The sequence below is a fragment of the Rhinopithecus roxellana genome, chromosome 3 (genome assembly GCF_007565055.1).
Source record: "Rhinopithecus roxellana isolate Shanxi Qingling chromosome 3, ASM756505v1, whole genome shotgun sequence".
Taxonomy (NCBI): Eukaryota; Metazoa; Chordata; class Mammalia; order Primates; family Cercopithecidae; genus Rhinopithecus; species Rhinopithecus roxellana.
This window is the reverse complement of record NC_044551.1, coordinates 131,706,152-131,729,471: the sequence shown is the minus strand read 5'-3', so window position 1 is coordinate 131,729,471 and position 23,320 is coordinate 131,706,152. Positions and strand designations below refer to the sequence as shown.

At 35.6% G+C, this 23,320-nt stretch overlaps 1 protein-coding gene across 8 annotated transcripts in view; it reads right to left on the bottom strand.

Annotated features, from left to right (window-relative positions):
* Nucleotides 1–23,320, bottom strand: part of FAM172A (family with sequence similarity 172 member A) — a 528,836-nt gene that overhangs the window by 482,449 nt on the left and 23,067 nt on the right. For 5 of the 8 annotated variants that reach the window (XM_030927233.1, XM_030927239.1, XM_030927235.1 and 2 more), the window contains exon 2: nt 6,463–6,586. The exons of the other annotated variants lie outside the window; for them this stretch is intronic. In XM_030927233.1, coding sequence (XP_030783093.1) covers nt 6,463–6,568 — 106 coding nt within the window. In that variant the 5' untranslated portion in view covers nt 6,569–6,586. The remainder of the gene's footprint in view (nt 1–6,462; nt 6,587–23,320) is intronic. 8 annotated transcript variants of the gene reach the window in all.

The following is a 23,320-nucleotide window of genomic DNA, read 5'->3' as shown; positions in this document are numbered from 1 at the left end:
CTATTAGAAGTCGTGGGTCACAGAGAGAACCATCGAACCCAGCAACTAGTGTTCAGCTCAATTAGGACGAACCAGGGCATTTAGCCATGCAGGAATAATGGCGAGTCTGTAGCCCAATCGGGAGCGGCAATGGGTACCTCACTGGATCAGGAACACAGCGGACACCCTGCCAGATCCGGAGGGGTGGAAGTCAGCGGCAGGTCTGCGACGGTGGCAAACGGCAGTGGTGGACAGGGAGAGAAAGCTCAGCTCGAGCCGTAACAAACACAGACCAGAAGAGTATGCAGTTGCAAGATTTAATAGAGTGAAAACAGAGCTCCCATAAACTGGGAGGGGACCCAAAGGGGGTTGCCACTGCCAGTTCAAATGCCTAGGTTTCTATCCAGATCATTGTCCCTACCCCTATGCTCTCAGATGATATATGATTTGACTATTTCTTTACCTCCTGCTTTCAGCCTAATTTGTATTTTAGTGAGCCCTCTTTACTACCTGATTGTTCGGGTATGAGCTGAGTTACAAGCCCCGTGTTTAAAAGTGGGTGCAGTCACCTTCCCCAGCTAGGCTTAGGAATTCTTAGCCTAGGAAATCCAGCTAGTCCTGTCTCTCAACTTGATGTCAGGAGTTCAAGACCAACCAGCCTGGCATACATGGCAAAACCCCGTCTCTACTAAAAATAAAAAAGGAAAAAAAAAATTAGCCAGGTGTGGTGGTGGGCACCTGTAATCCCAGCTACTCAGGAGGCTGAGACTAGAGAATCACTTGAACCCAGGAAGCAGAGGTTGCAGTGAGCCAAGATCGCGCCATTGCACTCCAGCCTGGGCAACAATAGTGAAACTCCATCTTAAAAAGATAGATAGATAGATAGATAGATAGATAGATAGATAGATAGATAGATAGACAGACAGACAGATAGATAGAAGATAGGTGGATGGATAGATGGATGGAGAGAGAAAGAGAGAGAGAGAGAGAGAGAGAAAACATGTAGACTAATGGAACAGAATAGCAGAATAGAGAACCCAGAAATAAATCCACATATTACAGTCAACTGATTTTCAACAAAGGCACCGAGACTATATATTGGGAAAAGAACAGCCTCTTCAGTAAATGATTCTGGAAAAACTAAATATCTACACGTAGAAGAATGAAACTGGAGCCCCATCACTCATCTATAAAAATCAACTCAAGATGGATTAAAGACTTAAAATATAAGACCTGAAATTACGAAGCTACTAGAAAGAAACACAGGGGAAACACTTCAGCACACTGGTCTAGGCAAAGATTTTTATGGCTAAAGCCTTTTGAGAAAACAGAAACAAAAAACAGACAAATGGGACTACATTAAACTAAACAGCTCCTGCACAGCAAAGAAAACAATTAACAGAATGAAGAGACAAACTACTGAATGGGAGAAAATATTTACAAACTATTCACCCAATAAAGTATTAATAATCCAGAATACACAAGGAAATCAGACAATTCAACAGTAAAAAACAAAAAATAATCCCATTAAAAAGTGGGCAAAGGACATAAACAAACATTTCTAAAAAGAAGGCATACAAATGGCCAATAGGTATGTTAAAAAATGCTCAATTTCACTAATCATCAGGGAAATGCAAATTAAAACCACAATTAGATATCCTCTCACCCCAGTTAGAATGGCTATCACTAAAAAGACAAAAAATAACAGAAGCTGATGAGGCTGTCGAGAAAAGGGAATTCTTATACACCGTTGTTAAGAATGTAAATTTGTACAACCTCCATGGAAAACATTTGGGCATTTCTCAAAATACTACAAATGGAACTACCATACAAGCCAGCATTTGCACTACTGGGTATGTATTCACAGAAAAGGAATCAGAATATCTAAAGGATAATTGCATTGCATGTTTATCGCAGCATTATTTACAATAGCAAAGATATGGAATCAACGTAAATGTCCATCAATAGATGAATGGATAAAGAAAATGTGATATAATATACACAATGGAATACTATTTGACCATAAGAAATGTGGTATATATACAAAAAGGAATACTATACATCCATAAGAATAAAATCATGCCATTTGTAGCAAGGTGGATGGAACTGGAAGTTAATGTGTTAAGTGAAATAAGTCAGGTACAGAAAGACACACAGTGCATGTTCTCACTCATATGTGAGAGCTAAAAAAGTTGATCTCATGGAAGTAGGAAGTAGAATGATAGCTATCAGAGAAGTATGTGGGTGATGGTGCACAGGAGGAAACAATGAAGAGAGTTTGTTTAATGGGTAGAAACATACAGTTAGATAGAAGGTATAAGTTCTAATGTTCAATAGCATATAGGGTGATTAAAATGAACAAAAGTATTATGTATTTCAAGAGATAGCTAAAAGAGAGGACTTAAAATGTTCCCAACACATAGAAATCATAAACACCTGGGGCAATGGATAATGGAAATATCCTAACTTGATCATTAAACATTCTATGCATATAACAAAATGTCACATGTACCCCATAAGTATGTACAAATACATATCAATAAAACAAAGAGAATGAAAAGACAATCCAAAGACTGGTAATGTTTACTAATCACATACCTTAAAAAGAAGTTGTATCCAGAACATATGAACAACTTTTAAAACTCAACAATAAGAACACAAACAAAAAAAAGGGGGCAAAATTCTAGACTTTACCAAGAAAGATGTATATATGGTATATAATTCACCATTAGGAAAATGCAAATTAAAACCACATAGAAACAAAAACCTGTGACAATGAGAAGAAAAGTCAACAAACCTGTCAATATTAATTGCTGATAAAGATGCCAAACTAAGAGAACCCTCATACATTATTGGTGGTAGTGAAAAATAATACAGGTACCTTGAAAAGTGGTTTTCTAGTTCTTGCGAAGTTACCGTAGACATACCATATTACCCAGCAGTCCTCCTCCTAGATACTAACCCAGGACAAATGAAAATAAATATCCACATAAAAACCTTTGATGAATGTTTTCAAAGACTGTATTCATAATCACCCAACCCTGGAAACAACACAAATACCTAAAATGTGGCAAATGGGTAAGTAAAATATAGTTTATTCAATAGAATAAAATTCAGCAATGAAACGAAACCTAGTAACATATGTTTAAACATTAACTGAAAATAGATCAGTAATTTAAATGTGAAATATAAAACAAAACTTTTAGAAGAATGCATAGGAGAAAACCTTCATAAACTACAGCTGGCTAGGGAAAGAGTTCTTTGACATGACGCTAAATGCACAGTTTACAAAAGAAAAAAATTTATGAACAGAACTTCATCAGAATTAAAAATGTTTGCCCCACGAAAGATATGTTAAGAGGGTGAAAGACAAGCTACAGACTGAGAGAAAATATTCACAAAGAATATATTCAATAGAGACTTGTATCTAGAAAATATAAAGAACTATCAAAGCTCAATAGTTTTAAAAAATCCATTTAGAAAATGGACAAAAAATATGAATAGGTATTTTACCAGAGACAAGGTACAGATGGCAAATAAGCACATGAAAAGATGTATGGTCAACATCACTAGTGAGATATCACTATGTACCTAATAAAATGGCTAAAACTAAAACATAGTAATAATAATGCTGAGGAGGATGTAGAAAAAGTGGGTCTTTCATACGTGACTGGTGGGAATATAAAATGGTATGGCCACTCTGGAAAATAGTTTGGTCTTATCTTATAAAGTTAGAAATGCATTTACCATATGACCCAGCAATCACATTCTTGGGCATTTAACCTAGAGATATGAAAACTTAAATTCACATAAAAACTTATACATGAATATACACAGTAAATTTATTTCTAATAATCAAAAACTGGAATCAACCCAAATGCCCTACAATGGGTTAATGGTTAAACAAAATGGCATATCTAGACAATAGAATATTACTCATCGGCAATAAACACAAATGAACTACTGATATTTACAAAAACTTGGATGGATCTCAAAGGCATTATGCTTATTGAAGAAAGCCAATCTCAAAAAGTTATATACCTTATGATTCCATTTCTATAACATCTACAAAATGACAAAAGGGATGGAGAACAGATTAGTGATTGCCAGGAGACAGAGATGAAGTTGGCAGTTAGGGACATTCCTACAAATGGGTAGCAGAAGGGACTTGCTAGTGGTAGAACACTTCTGTATCTTGGTTTGTGGTCATTGTTGCACAAGACAACACAGAGGATCAAACTGCACAGAACTCCAAACACACACACACACATATATATACACACACACACACACACACACAAATTACTGCATGTGAAACCTAATGAAAATTGGATAATGACCATGTTTTAGTTACCAGTACTGTACCAATAAGAATGTCTTGGTTTTGATGTACTATTAGCCATATCACAAATAATGATCATAATAACTCAACATTAATGTCCAGAATAATTTTTAATAAAGGCACTATGGCAAAATGTAGGCATCTTTGAAGGGGCCTGAGGTTAGAGGGCAGTGGTAAATAAAAACTAACACATATGAACTAAGAGAACTAGATACAGAACATATTTTCAGAAATCCAGGTAAAATGGGTCAACAAATCAATAAGAGGCAGTAGATAAACTAAAACCCTGTAAAACTGGCAAAGGGAAAAAGTAATATTTTTAAGAAATGCAAGAATTCTTTACAAGCATATCTTCATTGCCATCTCCAAGAGATGACATAACTTTCTTGTGCATAATATGCCTTCCTTTAATTATAACAGTCATCACCATCTTCCTTACCATCTTCATTATCACCATTATTACAGCAAACTAATTCAAACTACTTTCTTCCAGCATGCACTGCTTTAACCCTGCTCATCTTGAGTTTTACCTGACATTTTTCTCACCACTAATATAATTTTATGAGATTTTTCCACCATCTATGCCTTATCTGAAGCACTTTTCAATTAGCAGAAAGTTAAATCACCTCCAAGAGTGCATCTTGCCATGTAAACCTGAAATCCTCTAATGAACAGCAGAGTGATCATTATTAGTTCACTGTTTTACATATCATAGCCCAGTTTTTAATAAACTCAAGAATAAAACTGTCTTCCTGTTCAAGGGATAAAGTTTAGAACAAATCAGTTTGCTAAGTTGTTCTGAAATATACCATGCATTTGCCATTTTATTTTCTAATATTTCCAATTTACTCCTCCATTAACCCTTACAACCCCATCTGTACCCAGCATTATTATTCCTATAGTACAGATGAAGAGAAAGATTCAGAGAAGTTAAGCAATTTGCCTATGGTAAGAAGGAAAACCTTGAATTTGAATCCAGATAGTTCTATCTCTAGAACCGATCTACTCTTTTAACATCACTGTACGACCTCTAAAATCCAGAAAATCAATCTGAACTCACGTACTGCTTGCAGGAGTATAAATTAGAACTACAACTTGGGAGATCAAATTTTCACATTAAGGCTGAACATGCACAAAATCTGTCTAGGTGGAAACTCAGCATGTCTATTTAGATGGAAACTGTGTCATACATTCCTTGCCCTCACTCCTAAATTGTCCATTATTCTGAGTGTGCTGGATCCTTCCCAACAACATACAAGCATGTAGTAAAATCTTCTATAGGGTTGTTTACAGCTGTCTCCAGTTCCTCTCGTTCCATTCTCTGCTGAAAGTTCTCCAACCAGGCTTTCATTTCTAGTTATTGAAATAGCTCTTTGTGAAGGTCACCAATGATCACCACATCGTCAAATGCAGAAGTAAATGCTCAGTTTTCATCTAATCTTACCCATCACCAGATATGACTTTAATTAATTACTCCCATTTAATTTTTTCATTTGCTGTTCAGGATCTCTCTCGTTCCTGATTCTTTACCTATTTTACTAAAAATTACTTTTCAGCCTCATTTGCTACTTTCTCCTCAGCTTCCTGACCCTAAAGTTCTCAGTGCCCATAGCTGTCTCACAATTCAACAACAGATACTTCTTTTAGAAGTCGAATTAATTTAGATAGCAGATTTATTTTTTTAATTCTAGGATTCAAAATTCCCTAACAATGTCTAACGTAGATTCCTTCTAAAACATTAATATGGATAAACCTCTCATAAAATATCAGTAATGCAATGCCATAAAGGCAGAATACAGAAACAGACGGATCATTACCCTAATCCAGTATGATATTCCAAGCAGAAAACATAAGGTAAAGGCACCAGCCTTGATTCAAAAAACTTACCAGTTTTCTTATTAAATGTATGACATTGAATAAGAAAAGCATTAAGATTCTTATAGATGCAAAATTACATGATCCTGTGATTTATTTACTGAGTACATACATCTCAGATGCAGTAATAGTTGCTGTGAGGGATATAAATAATTGGTACTTATATTCTTATTTTAGATTTCAAATGAATGGAAGGTCACCTAAATATTCCTACACCTTTATTAGGCACAATGAAAATTTCCTGAAAAAGCAAATTAAGTATGTACCTTTCAGTGCGGTAGTCTTTTCTTTTTCATCTGGACCTCCCTGCTGGATTTGTGCCATGTTTATCCAAATTGGTAACAAAATTAAAGAGCTCAAGGAAATAGACATCAATCTTCAGAAGACACTCTAGAATGAATGAAAGCAATAAATTAAGTTCTACTCAAAACCTATCTATTCCATGAGAACTTCCTTGATCCTCCCAGTCAGGATTAATCTCTCTATCCTAATTTCCCACTTTGTTGATGCCTATACCATAGTACTTATTATTGTCTGCTTTGCATTATACTTATTTATGAATTTATCTGAGTCAGCTAATGGCATATAAGCCTCAGGAATAGAAATATCAAGTTTTTGTCATCTTTCTCTCACGTCCACCAAACACAATACTTTATACATTACAGTTACCTAATGTTTGCTGAATTTAGCCAAACTTACCATTTAGTTTTAGTTACCTATCACCTAATGTTTTTAAAAAATATCTTTGGGTAGTTCCAAAAACTTAAAATTTCTTTTAAAATAAATTGTAAGCATAGGCCATTTACAAGGTAGAATGTCTTCCTTTTGGAACAAGCAGATAGGAAGAGGCATAAATATATAAAATATCTGCAAATTTCCTATAGTGTAATTAAAAATACAACTTTCAGGGAAAAACTAGCCCTTTTTAAATGAAACGATGTCATCATTGTCTGGAAGCCATACTTTATAAATGGTACTCCAGTAAACAACCATACTATAAAATCATGATTTATTAAAATCTAATTCTGTTCTACTTTGGCCAAAGGAAAAGCATTACGACTAAAAATAGATGGCTTTTTCCAGAGTCCCCATGAACAGGAAAGCTAATTAGTCTAAAGTTTAAAAGGAAAAAAAGTATATCTCCTACAATACTTAGCATAAGTATCTATTATTTTTCTTCTGTGTATAGGTAACTCAAAACTCTATAAATTCTACATGAATAAAATGTGTCTACATCCCTTCAAGAACTATATCCTAGTATATAAGGTAGGCAATGGACAACACTCTGGGGGTACTATGGTGAGTAAAACAAATATGGTCACTGCCCTCCTATGGCTTACTTTGTAGCTGACAAATCAAATTGCCAAGCAGCCACAAAGAAAATACATCAGACCTAGACTGATAATCACAATAATGTTAAAACAAAGAAATATTTGCAAGGGCTGTATATTTCCATTCAGGAATTAGTCAAGTCCACATGATGGTGCACAAATTTCACCAACTTTTTATTACACATCATCTTGTAGCAGAAATTAAAGAGAAATGTTCTTAATGAGGAATTCCACACAGTACCCTTTGCTAAATATTCCACAACTAAGTTAACTACCTACAGGAGACTTCCCTTCACTAACTCAGTATTTCTTCCAAATATAAACTATTAGATATTTTTCACTGGCCCCAAATTGTCTGACTCCTGAACAGAACAATATATATAAGTACGTCATTGTGATTGGTTTAACAAAGATAAAATTATAAATAATGTCTTCAGTGCTAGGGTCATTATCAAAATTCCTATTTCAATGAATCACTTTCAAGATTCCAAAGATTAAATAAAAATTATTAATCCTTATTTTATGAGACAACCTAAAAACTCACAAAGCAATTTACTGGAGTAATAACATACAAGTTAAAAGATTATTGGCCGGGCGCAGTGGCTCACGCCTGTAATCCCAGCACTTTGGGAGGCCGAGGAGGGCAGATCATGAGGTCAGAAGATGGAGACCAAACTGGCTAACATGGTGAAACCCCGTCTCTACTAAAAATACAAAAAGTAGCCAGGTGTGGTGGCACACACCTGTAGTCCCACCTACTCAGGAGGCTGAGGCAGGAGAATCGCTTGAACCTGGGAGGCAGAGGTTGCAGTGAGTCGAGATCGCACCACTGCACTCCAGCCTGGTTGACAAAGCGAAACTCTGTCTCAAAAAAAAAAAAAAAAAAAAAAAAACACTAATTATTACATGTGAACCTAAACTTTACAGTAGCAGATGCAAAGCAGGTAAGCATGAAGCAAAAGCGATTTGTCTGTTGCTCTCTTAACACAGTGTTAGATTTTTACCCCCCTGAGTTATTTTTCCTGGCTGTGGCACAGCTGGTGAAGCTAAATCAAGAACATTATAAATTCTCAATTTAGTTTTCCTAATAAAAATTCAGAGTTATAACCTGCACGACCACAGATAAACACTACTGAAAATGCAGCCAGCAAGCTGTTTGGCACATTTGATATATATTAATATGTGCACTCGACATAGTTTATTTGGCATTATCTGATGGAGGTTGGGTTATAGAGAATAAAGTGGTGGAAGGTTTTTACTGATGTGAATTGGGACACAGTTGACATGTTGTACACTTCATGATAACCACTGCTGTTTAAATATGGTTTCCTAGAAATGGTTACAGTAGAAACTAGATTCAAAACATCTCAGTTTGCCATTCTATTCCGTGAACCACACAAAGCAATTATCATATCTTTTTCCTTTCTATGATTCCAACAGAGAATCTACTATGTATAAAGCTATAAATAACTTGTCATGTGTAATCTTTATCTAGTCAGCATTTGAAAATATGAAACAGTATAATATTTCTTATTTGCCCTGTTGGCTCAAAATGAAGCATATGCACTTATAAAATGTACAGAAAGATACACAGAAGTCTTCTTTTTCTACATTTGTTTATTTTTGTCAGGTATTAAATACAAACTAGATATAGGTGATATTGCAACAGAAGCCCTTTTCACCTCATATTCTGAATGCATTGATGAAAGTACAAAATATATCACAGAACACATAAAACTGGGTTAATTTTCTAAGGTTCCCAGGACTGGTCTGGTTCCAGTCTGGCCCTAAAGATTCTATGCTCACTAAATGAGACTCTTTAAATCAAGTTGAAAATAGCCTATGCAACTGAAAATTACAGTAAATAGAATTGGTACAAGGGATTTATAAAGAACCAAAAGACCCAGCCAAATTACAGTTAAAATATTCACCAGTTGCTCATCAGCAAAGATTAGTTCATAATAATGCTGGACAGCATTATTCTGAGGCTACAGTGAGAAAAACGTTGGTGTGTGGGTACTGGGAAAGAAGCTGAAGAATGAAGACACCAGGTTGAGCAGACACAAGACAAATCCCAGGGTAATATGGGCCCCTGGTGTGTAGAAAATGGTGGCTTTTATAACAAATGCAAAATTGTGTTTGGATCAAAGTTTCAGAGCCAAACCTCTTTGTTCCTGAGACTAAGACTACCCGGTTCCAATCCAAGTATATCTAACTAAAATAAATCCTTAGTTTTCCAAGCAACATGACATACATTTGGAATGAGAAATCTAGGTTTTAATTTCAGTTCCACCACCTAGTAGATAAGTGACCTTGAGGAAATTACAACTTCTCTAACCTAAGTAATGGGAAGAATCATGAAAATAAGAGCAGTTACCTTTGCAGGACTATTATGAAGATTACATGAAAAAATGTATATGAAGCATTTTATAAACTATAAATCCCTTTAAAAACATTAGTAATCCACATAAAATCTGAAATAACTAGATTGCAATTAATTTGTGTTCAAACCCACAGAATAACAAAATCAATCAATTTACAGAAATGAAAACCTTTTAATAGGCATCACTTGGATGCACTCTATGCACAAATTATAAAGTCTCACAATAAATATCTGTTGAGTTAACTTGGGTTTCCATGACTATATTGAAAATAATTATAATAGAACTTAATTTTTTGACACAAATAAATTATATTTACATTCATTTCATTATATTTACATTCCTTTACACTCCTTTCAAGTCTTATTGAAATGCATGCTTGAACAAAGATCACATATGTGGGTTCCACCTTCATTTGCCCAAGGAAAAACACTCTTCCAACTATCTCATAAATGTATACACTGGTCACAAGATGACCAGTTCTATTCTTATTCATTATCTTATTAGGTCATTGCCACAACTGGCAGGGGTAGGCAGAACTAACACACCTGCATTTTGCGGAGATAAGCATTCTAGGCTTTGAAAAGCTAAGCGTGCCTCGTTCAGGCATCTCAGATGTGAAGGGATGGCTGAGATTCTAACTCTGGTCTTCTGACTCCTAATTATGAATGAGTTTCTTCTATTCTAGCATGTTGACACAGTCAAACAACACAACTTCACTAGAAAAATAATTCCAGTTTCTTCATTCTGCAAAAGATTCATACCTACTCTTATGTACTAATTTCTGTTATTAGGAAGTATTACAATTTGGAGTTTGGGCAAACTGGACACAGATATCTACAGACTAAACTTGTCAACCAAAACTGTCTTAGTATATTTAGTTTGCTATTTAGAATTAAGACTGATAAAAATTACTTATCATCATCTCTCCCAATACTTTGGTAAAACAAGCAACTGAAAAAAGGGCCAAAAGTTAAGAGATATAAAATAAAAGTGTTTTAAAAGAAATAGTATTGCACTACTATGTCTTTTTAATAGGTACCCAAATTAGTAGTCATCTGTTTTAGGTATTGCATTGTTTTTTGGCTAGCAAAAGGCAGAAACTCAACAAGGCGGGAATATAAAATCTTAGATTATCTGTGACAATGTTAAAACTTAAGAAATTAAACAAAGACTAAGATGATTCTCAATTCTGAATCAAACTTCAAAAGAAAAGAGTTAAATAGTCTTTTATGAAGTTTTCATAATATGTAGCAGATATGGGAGAACAACGGCCAAAGACAAAATAATTCTCAAAATGAATATACCACACTCAAAATTTTAGAAAAACAGAGTATGTCAAACAAACAAACATAAGAAATTACTTTTATATGAGGCAATTATGAGCATCATATAAACTACTTAAGAGACTCTAATTCTATAGTAAACATAAATAATAAAACATAAACAATATTATACATGTACATAACTCCAGGCCAAATTATCTTCAGAAGATTTCAAAACAGCCTATACCATGAAATAGCAGTCATAACATGTTTGTAAAATCAGTATCAAATTTTCAATTTTCTCATGCCATAAACATGCTCCTAGAATCTCTGTTAAACTTAGTGAACTCGAGGTTCACTAAGATTTTAAAATATAATACGCATGTGAACCATCCAGATGCCCCTTCAAGGGGAATGTGCTGCTCAGCTAGAGAGTGCAGTTAGCAAACAGACTCCATCTGTTTATCACTTCAGAGCTGGCCTCAGGGGCAAAGTGTTGCTCCATCCTAGGTCATACCTTTCCACTGCTGACCCTCATTCAGTAACTAAGTCAAGTTGTAACATGAAGGCCCAGCCATTTCAGCCTAATGCAGGACAACCCTGATAGGCAATAGTTGCTTCAGAGCTTGCTGCCAGGTTGGTTGAGGTTTTGTCAGACCTCCATGTAAATTCAACTTTTCCCTCTGACCAATCCTGTTCTCCTCCTTCCTTTCACAAGTACTGATGTCTAAAAATACTTTATACCCCAAATTCTGTCTCTGCATCTGCTTCCAAAAAACCTAAGCTGTAACAATGTCCTTTTCTAATGGTTTTCTGAATATTAAGCAAAAAAAATATTGTGATGTTAAGAGACCAGATGTATCCAGAATATATAAAGAACTCTTGCAACTCAATAATAAAAAAAAAATTCAAAAGTGGGAAAATTATATAAGTACACATATACAAATGGCCAAAAAGCACATAAAAAGATGCTCAATATCATTAGTCATTATAAAAATGCAAATCAAAACCACATGAGATACCTAATTCACAATAACTAGCATGGCTATAACCGAAAAGGAATATAAATCAAGATTTGTGACAATGAGAAGAAACCGAATACCTGATATATTGCTAGTGTGACAACAATTGCTATGTAATGCAGCCACTTTAGAAAACAATTGAGCAGTTCCTCAAAATATCACACACACAGTTACCATATGATCCAGCAATTCTACTTCTGGGTATACACCCAAGATAAATGAAAATACATGTCCCCACCAAAACTTATGCACAAATGTTCACAGAAGCATTATCCATAATTGCCAACAAATTGAAACAATCTGTCAACTGATGAATGGATAAATAAAATATGGTATAGCCATACAACAGGATGGATTCTTTAATAGAAATGAATGAAGTACTGATACATGCTATGACATAAATGAAAATATTATGTGCTAATTACAATTACAAAATGAGGCCAATTACATGAAGCCAATTACAAAATGAAGCCAATTACAAAAAAAAAAACAACAACAACAACAAAAAAACACATATTGTATGATTCCATTTACATGAAATGTCCAGAACAGGTAAATCCATAGAAACAGAAAGTAGATTAATAGTTTTCAGGAGTTGGGGGAAGAGAAAAATGGGGTGTGACTGTTAAAAGATATGTGGTTTCTTTTTGAGGTAATGATTCCAATGGTTCAAGACATACACTTGCATTGGGGTATTCTTTCTGTGTATTAAATAGTTCTCTCTCCATCTCTTTTCTACAGCTCTAATGCCAAAGGTCAAGGCAGTCTCAAACAAAAGAAAAAAAAATCTTGACTGTCTCACTAACCACTCACCTTTCCCTTTACCTTCTATAAAACAGAAGCAAGAAGTAGACTTCAGGCAGACTCGTTTAAAGAACTTCTCTCTTGCAATGTCCCAATCATCCCTCTCTCCAGAGCCAAGCTAGCAATAGTCTAGGCGTACTCTAGCTAGATATTAAGAACAAACATATTATTTTCTAGGTATAAAAGAAGAGCATTATATAAAGTTTTTGAAAATCACAGTGCTATGGTCTAGCTTGTTCTAGTTCTCTGCATTGGCAGTTCTCTGTCAATGGTAATTTGCCTCCCTTGCCCATCAGTATCCCTGGCATACAAATTCCAATGAAAACCTGGTCAGAAGCACGAATTCACTTTGGTCATGATTCAGTTAATCCCCTAAGCACATACCACCTAAAAGCACCTCAATCTCACCCAACTTCTAACAAGGATTGAAATTTGGTAATAACTTTATTGTTATTATTTTGATCATTATCATAACTGATCCCAGACACTGTACCAAATTACTTCAAAGTTAGAAATGTACCACTTGCTACAGAAAAGAAAAATGAAGAGAAACTTGAGCATATAATCAAGCAGTTGATTAAGCCTAGTAAGCCATACGAATGACACCAACAATAAAGTTTAATGGCACATTTAAGTTTTGTGCAGATCATAATTGTACTGCAAACAAGGCATTTAAGTACCACTCAAATCCAGTATCTACTGACAGTGCACTCCTTACTATTTATTCAAGGGGAAAATTTCAGTGAAGTCTCATTTTACCTAAATGTGTTAACAAGTGGGAATGTAATTTAAGTGCCTTCAGAATAGATTTTTTTTTTTTTTTTTTGCTTCTAGAATTTCCCAATTCTTTATGGAGTGATAATATTTTATAGCATTTCATGTTTGTATATTTGAATAATCCTTACATGCTGACACCAACAAGGGTATAAACTCAGAAAAATCTTGAGGCTCTATATTGCTGTGATACTACAAATATCTGATCTTAAAAAAAGAGAATTAGAAATCTGAAACTTCAAGTCACATTTTTAAACTACCATATAAGTTACAGTGGTTATTTACTTTATTAACAAAGGACTTGAAGCAGGAAAATTCTCCTGTTCCAAAACCAATCAAAGAGCTCCAAATCCTCCTGTTTTCTACAAAATATTTTTTCCCCACAAAAGACAACCATCACTTAGCCATACTGTTAGTTACAGGAAATAAACTCTGTGACACTGAAGCTGCCAACACAAGGACACTTTGCTGAATGTTAGCCATTTATGTTATGAGACCTATGCTTAAACACAGTATGCCAAATGGCTCTCATTATTATTTTCTACATAAGCACAAAATGATAAAGTCCCTTCCTATGATCATAAGAGTCAAGAATTTTACAAGTAGACTTCTCCTTCTAATATTACAGCCAAGTCCCCCAAGGAATCTTCCTGTGTAGTAAAATCTGGGAAGCACAATACAAAACATTAGAATATCTATAAATTCCACTCATGAATACAAAGAAAGAAAACCATAATAACTTAAATATCTGCAGAAAAAGCATTTGATAAAATTCAAAATCTGTATTTGGAAAAAAGGTCATAGAAAACTAGGAATCAAAGGAAACATCTGTAAGCTGACAAAAAGGTTAAAACAACAACAACAAAAAAACACTTACAACAAAATTACTCTTAATGATAAAATATTTGTAAAAGTCTCTTCAAAATCAAGAACCACAAAAGAATGCCCATCGTTATCACTTTACTATTACCACTTCTAGTCAAAGTTTGTTTGACATTCTATCCAATGCAGTAGGACACCGAAAATAAATAAAAACATAGTAACAATTTTAAAAAGGAAATCAAAGTTATCATTATTTTCAAATGACATAACTAAAACAAAAAAAAAAAACAAAAAGAATCAAGAAACAAGGTCTTCTAAAATTAAAAAAAAACACGAATCTCTGTATCATTAGGAATAAAAAAGAGAATTCAACAAGATGGCTTGCTCTAAGATTTATATTTAAAAAACAAGTATATTTACAAATACTAGCAATAATCAGTTATAAAGCAGTTTTTTAATACATCATTAATAATAGCAAAAATTGGCCAGGCGCGGTGGCTCACGCCTGTAATCCCAGCACTTTGGGAAGCCAAGACGAGTGGCTCCACCTGAGGTCAGGAGTTCAAGACCGGTCTGGTCAATATGGTGAAACCCCATCTCTACTAAGTATACAAAAATTAGCCGGGCATGGTGGCAGGCACCTGTGATCCCAGCTACTTGGGAAGCTGATGCAGGAGACTCACTTAAACCCAGGAGGCAGAGGTTGCAGTGAGCCAAGATCACACCACTGTGCTCCAACCTGGGCAACAGGAGCAAAACTTCGTCTCAAAAAAAAAAAGAAAATAGCAGAAATTAAAAACTTACATGATTAAAATAAATCTAACAAAAGATGTTATACCTATATTCATAAAATGATAAAATGCTACTGAAATTCATTAAAGATGACTGAAATATAAAAAATATATTGTATCTATGAATAGAAAGACTCACTAGTGTGACAATATCAATTTTCCTCTACTTTATATGTAGATTCAAGGCAATTCTACTCAAACCCCAAAATGTTTTTCACAGAACTTGAAAAACTAATTCAAAGTCATATGGAAAGAGAATCGCCAAGAACTGATAAGACACTTCTAAAGCATATGATTGGAAGAATTGCCTTGCCAGGTTTCACAGTAATTAAGAAAGCATGCCATTAATACTAGCATAAACAAATTGACAAATAGAACAGGATGGAATTCCAAAACAGAGCCACATAACAGATCCATATGACACAGATGACACCATCATATCACTAGGGAAAACAGGGACGTTTTTAACAATTGGAAAAACTGGTTAACTGCACAGTTATGAAAAGAAAAAGAAAGAAAATGGATACCTCTCTCGCTCTATACATGATCAATTTCAAATGGTTTAAGGGTATAAATGTGAAACTCAAACTTTAAACCTCTTAGGGAAAAATACAGTAGACTACTACTTTGATGTTTGGGCAAAGAAAACAACCACAATGAAATATTTACACTCATTAGAAAAAATTTAAAAGTCTGACAATACCAAAAGTTAAAAAGAATGCAGAATAATACAGATTCTTATTCATGTTTCTGGTCAAAAGATAAATTAAACTACTCTTGAAAAAACTAGCATGAGATATCCAAGTTAAATATTATCATAATCTTCAATCCGGCAATCTCACACCTTGGTTCACTACCGGTCTTATACATGTACATCAGGGGGCAGACATAAAAATGTTCACAAAATGTTTCCATCATCAAAATAGTCAATTTATTCATTATCTGGAACTACATAACAAATTACCTCAAAACACAGTGTTACGAAACAACAATAAATATTTGTAAAATCCCAGTTTCTGTAGATCAGAAATTTGGGAGCAGCTCAGCTGGGAAGTTCTCAATCAAGTTCATGAGATTGCAGTCAAGATATTGGCAAGTTCTGCAATCATCTGAGGGTTTGACTGGGGACACAGGATTCACTTCCAAGATGGCTCACTCACATAGATAAATGATTGGTATTGACTGTTGTTACAGACTTCCCATACTCAGACAGATCTGTACAGAAGCCCATGTTTGGGGGCTTTCTCAAGAAAGATAGATCCGGAAAAGCTGAAGAAGTCTCACCATCATTTCCTTGACATCCCACTGGCAGAAGAAGGCCCTTCTCAACGTGAGAGAAGTTTATACAAAGGCATGAATATCAAGAAGCAAAGATCACTGGGGACCATGTTGTAATTTGGCTACAACAAATGGAAAAAAACTGTTCTCCAATTATAGGAGAACAAATATACTGTTGTGCATTAACAGGGCAAAGATAAGTATTACACAGTAGAAAAATGAAGCACAACTACACTCAAAAACATAGATGAATTTTCCAAAAATACTAGTGAGGAAACCAACTCTTAGAACATTACAAACAGAACAATATCATTTATATTGAGCTAAACTAAAACAAATTATTAGTATCACATATTGTGATAAAACCATAAGAAAAATAAAGAGAAAAAATAAATGCAAAATTCAATAGCTATTACCACTGGGAAAGAACAGAGGGCATGAGATGGGAAGAAGTACATAAGTCAATGCAAGTTATTGATAGTGTTTTGAGTCTTGGATTTGGTGGTAAATTTACAGGTGTTAATTATATTACACTCTATAACTTGCATAAGCATTACAGATACGGAGGCCACTTTTATATCAGTATATCACATACATATAATCAACAATAACCTTGGTTGTACTCAATCTTTTTATCAACAATACATTCTTTAAATAAGTGACAAAAATATTAACAAAAAATACAGTCACACAACACATAACAACATTTTGGTTAATGACAGAATGCATATTAAGACAGTGGTCCCATAGGATTATAATGAAGCTGAAAAATTCCTACCACCTAGTGACATCATAGCTGGCATAACACCATGATACAACACATTACTCATGTGTTTGTGGTGATGCTGGTATAAACAAACGTACTGCACTGCCAGTCATTACGAAGTTTAGCATATATAAATACGTATAGTACATAGATACCTGATAAAGATAATAAACGACTAGGTGACTATGTGTTTTGTTTTTGTTTTTCTGATGTGGAGTTTTGTTCCTGATGCCCAGGCTGGAGTGCAATGGCATGATCTTGGCTCACTGCAACCTCCGCCTCCTGGATTCAAGCAATTCTCCTGCCTCAGACACTTGAGTAGCTGGGATTACAGGCGCCCACCACCACGCCTGGCTAATTTTTGTATTTTTAGTAGAGACGGGGTTTCACAGTGTTAACCAGGATGGTCTCGAACTCCTGACCTCAGGTGATTCACAAGCCTCAGCCTCCCAAAGTGCTGGGATTACAGGAGTGAGCCACTGACCCCTGCTGGTGACTATGTTTTTACTACACAATAATTTTTATATAAAGTGTACTACTTGGACTTATTTTTTTAAAAAAGTTAACTGTAAAACAGCCTCAGGCAGGTCCTTCACGAGGTAGTCCAGAAGAAGGCATTGTTATCATAGGAAATAGCAGCTCCATATGTGTTGCTGGCCTGAAGATCTTCCAGCGGGACAAGACGTAGAGGTGGAAGACAGTGTTATTGATGATCCTGACCCTGGGTAGGCCTGGGCTAACGTGTATGTTTGTGTCTTCATTTTGGCAAAAATGTTTTAAAAATAAACTTTGAAAATAGAAAAAAAGCTTATAGAATAAGGATATAAAGAAAGAAAATACTTTTGTACAGCTGAACAATATGTATTTTAAGCTAAGTATAATTACCAAACGTCAAAAAGTTGATGCGGCGTGGTGACGCGCTTTGTAATTCCACCAACTCGGGAGGCTAAGGCAGGAGGATGGCTTGATCTCAAGAATTTGAATCTGCAGTGAGCTATGATCACCCACTGCACTCCACCTGGGCAGCAGAATAAAATCCTATCTCTTTAAAAAAAAAAAAATTAATTTTAAAATTTATGAAGTAAAAAAGTTATAGTAAGCTAGTTTATTATTGAATAAAACTAGTTGCATATATTTCATGTAGCCTAAGTGTACAGTGTTTATAAAGTCTACAGTAGTTTAAAGTAATGTCCTAGGCCTTCACATTCACTCACCACTCACTCACTCACTCACTCACTCAAAGCAACTTCCAGCCCTACAAGCTCCATTCATGGTAAGTGGTCCATAAATACGTTCCTTTTAAAAAAATATTTCATACTACATTTTTACTGTACCTTTTCTATGTTTATATATGTTTAAATAAATTCCATTGTGTTACCATTGCCTATGGTATTCAGCATAGTAACATGTCATATAGTTTTGGAGCCTTGGGGCAACATATACCATACGTAGCCCAGGTGTGTATTAGACTATAACATCCACACATGTGTAAGTACACTCTATGCTGTTCGCACAACAATGAAATCACCTTACAAAACATTTCTCAGAAAATATTCCCAACATTAAGTGACTCATGACCATACTACAATTTCAGTGGCATTGCCTTTTATAATTTGTTCCTTGGGGCATTTTCCTTAGGGATAATGCTGACAGTTCCACTCCATCTATTTAGTGAGAAAGTTGGAGGTTTTGCTGATGAGTAAAACTGATAGAAGCAGTTATTTTTAAAAAAAAGGATAAACAGGTATTGGGTAAACCTCAGAGCAGCTATATATTAATAACATATTGTTACTAAAACCCAATTGATTCCTTACCTGTTCTGAAACGGAACTAGTATTTTGAGTAAAAATTTATTATCTCAGAAACTTTTACATCAGCTACTACAAAAGACAAACTATAAATATTGTTTAAAACTTGACTTGCCCTTCCTCTCTCTTTTCCCCTTCAAAGTCAAGAACCAAAAAGAGATTCCGGGAGCAAGATGGCCGAATAGGAACAGCTCCAGTCTCCAGCTACCAGCGCGACCGACACAGAAGACAGGAATGCAGCTGATCGCCAGCAACGGATCGAAGCTGGACGGAGAATGACTTTGACGAGATGACAGAAGAAGGCTTCAGTCCATCAAACTTCTCAGAGCTAAAGGAGGAATTATGTACCCAGCGCAAAGAAACTAAAAATCTTGAAAAAAGAGTGGAAGAATTGACAACTAGAATAATTAATGCAGAGAAGGCCATAAACGAAATGACAGAGATGAAAACCATGACACGAGAAATACGTGACAAATGCACAAGCTTCAGTAACCGACTCGATCAACTGGAAGAAAGAGTATCAGAGATTGAGGATCAAATGAATGAAATGAAGCGAGAAGAGCAGTCTAAAGAAAAAAGAAGAAAAAGAAATGAACAAAGCCTGCAAGAAGTATGGGATTATGTAAAAAGACCAAATCTACGTCTGACTGGGGTGCCTGAAAAAGAGGGAGAAAATGGAACCAAGTTGGAAAACACTCTTCAGGATATCATCCAGGAGAACTTCCCCAACCTAGTAGGGGAGGACAACATTCAAATTCAGGAAATACAGAGAACGCCACAAAGATACTCCTCAAGAAGACCAACTCCAAGACACATAATTGCCAGATTCACCAAAGTTGAAATGAAGGAAAGAATCTTAAGGCCAGCCAGAGAGAAAGGTCGGGTTACCCACAAAGGGAAGCCCATCAGATTAACAGCAGATCTCTCGGCAGAAACTCTACAAGCCAGAAGAGAGTGGGGGCCAATATCCAACATTCTTAAAGAAAAGAATTTTCAACCCAGAATTTCATATCCAGCCAAACTAAGTTTCATCAGTGAAGGAGAAATAAAATCCTTTACAGATAAGCAAATGCTGGGAGATTTTGTCACCACCAGGCCTGCCTTACAAGAGACCCTGAAGGAAGCCCTAAACATGGAAAGGAACAACCAGTACCAGCCATTGCAAAAACATGCCAAAATGTAAAAACCATCGAGGCTAGGAAGAAACTGCATCAACTAACGAGCAAAATAACCAGTTAATATCATAATGGCAGGATCAAGTTCTCACATAACAATATTAACCTTAAATGTAAATGGACTAAATGCTCCAATTAAAAGACACAGACTGGCAAACTGGATAAAGAATCAAGACCCATCAGACCTGTATTCAGGAGACCCATCTCACAAGCAGAGACATACATAGGCTCAAAATAAAGGGATGGAGAAAGATCTACCAAGCAAATGGAGAAAAAGAAAAGCAGGGGTTGCAATCCTAGTCTCTGATAAAACAGACTTTAAACCATCAAAGATCAAAAGAGACAAAGAAGGCCATTACATAATGGTAAAGAGATCAATTCAACAGGAAGAGCTAACTCTCCTAAATATATATGCACCCAATACAGGAGCACCCAGATTCATAAAGCAAGTCCTTAGAGACTTACAAAGGGACTTAGACTCCCATACAATAATAATGGGAGACTTCAACACCCCACTGTCAACATTAGACAGATCAACGAGACAGAAAGTTAACAAGGATATCCAGGAATTGAATTCATCTCTGCACCAAGCAGACCTAATAGACATATACAGAACTCTCCACCCCAAATCAACAGAATATACATTCTTCTCAGCAACACATTACACTTCTTCCAAAATTGACCACATAATTGGAAGTAAAGCACTCCTCAGCAAATGTACAAAAACAGAAATTATAACAAACTGTCTCTCAGACCACAGTGCAATCAAACTAGAACTCAGGACTAAAGAACTCAATTAAAACCGCTCAACTACATGGAAACTGAATAACCTGCTCCTGAATGACTACTGGGTACATAACGAAATGAAGGCAGAAATAAAGATGTTTTTTGAAACCAATGAGAACAAAGATACAACATACCAGAATCTCTGGGACACATTTAAAGCAGTGTGTAGAAGGAAATTTATAGCACTAAATGCCCACGAGAGAAAGCTGGAAAGATCTAAAATGGACACTCTAACATCACAATTAAAAGAACTAGAGAAGCAAGAGCAAACACATTCAAAAGCTAGCAGAAGGCAAGAAATAACTAAGATCAGAGCAGAACTGAAGGAGACAGAGACACAAAAAACCCTCCAAAAAATCAATGAATCCAGGAGTTGGTTTTTTGAAAAGATCAACAAAATTGACAGACCGCTAGCAAGACTAATAAAGAAGAAAAGAGAGAAGAATCAAATAGATGCAATAAAAAATGATAAAGGGGATATCACCACAGACCCCACAGAAATACAAACTACCATCAGAGAATACTATAAACACCTCTACACAAATCAACTAGAAAATCTAGAAGAAATGGATAATTTCCTGGACACTTACACTCTCCCAAGACTAAACCAGGAAGAAGCAGAATCCCTGAATAGACCAATAGCAGGCTCTGAAATTGAGGCAATAATTTTTTTTTTTCTTTTTTTTTTTTTTTTTTTTTTTTTTTTTTATTATACTTTAAGTTCTAGGGTACATGTGCATAACGTGCAGGTTTGTTACATATGTATACTTATGCCATGTTGGTGTGCTGCACCCATCAACTCGTCAGCACCCATCAATTCATCATTTATATCATGTATAACTCCCCAATGCAATCCCTCCCTCCTCCCCCCTCCCCCCTCCCCATGATAGACCCCAGTGTGTGATGTTCCCCTTCCCGAGTCCAAGTGATCTCATTGTTCAGTTCCCACCTATGAGTGAGAACATGCGGTGTTTGGTTTTCTCTTCTTGTGATAGTTTGCTAAGAATGATGGTTTCCAGCTGCATCCATGTCCCTACAAAGGACGCAAACTCATCCTTTTTTATGGCTGCATAGTATTCCATGGTGTATATGTGCCACATTTTCTTAATCCAGTCTGTCACAGATGGACATTTGGGTTGATTCCAAGTCTTTGCTATTGTGAATAGTGTGAGGCAATAATTAATAGCCTACCAACCAACAAAAGTCCAGGACCAGATGGATTCACAGCTGAATTCTACCAGAGGTACAAGGAGGAGCTGGTACCATTGCTTGTGAAACTATTCCAATCAATTGAAAAAGAGGGAATCCTCCCTAACTCATTTTATGAGGCCAACATCATCTTGATACCAAAGCCAGGCAGAGACACAACAAAAAAAAGAGAATTTTAGACCAATATCCCTGATGAACATTGATGCAAAAATCCTCAGTAAAATACTGTCAAACCGGATTCAACAGCACATCAAAAAGCTTATCCACCATGATCAAGTGGGCTTCATCCCTGGGATCCAAGACTGGTTCAACATTCACAAATCAATAAACGTAATCCAGCATATAAACAGAACCAAAGACAAAAACCACATGATTATCTCAATAGATGCAGAAAACGCCTTTGACAAAATTCAACAGCCCTTCATGCTAAAAACGCTCAATAAATTCAGTGTTGATGGAACGTACCTCAAAATAGTAAGTGCTATTTATGACAAACCCACAGCCAATATCATACTGAGTGGGCAAAAACTGGAAAAATTCCCTTTGAAAACTGGCACAAGACAGGGATGCCCTCTCTCACCACTCCTATTCAACATAGTGTTGGAAGTTCTGGCTAGGGCAATCAGGCAAGAGAAAGAAATCAAGGGTATCCAGTTAGGAAAAGAAGAAGTCAAATTGTCCCTGTTTGCAGATGACATGATTGTATATTTAAAAAACTCCATTGTCTCAGCCCAAAATCTCCTTAAGCTGATAAGCAACTTCAGCAAAGTCTCAGGATACAAAATTAATGTGCAAAAATCACAAGCATTCTTATACACCAGTAACAGACAAACAGAGAGCCAAATCAGGAATGAACTTCCATTCACAATTGCTTCAAAGAGAATAAAATATCTAGGAATCCAACTCACAAGG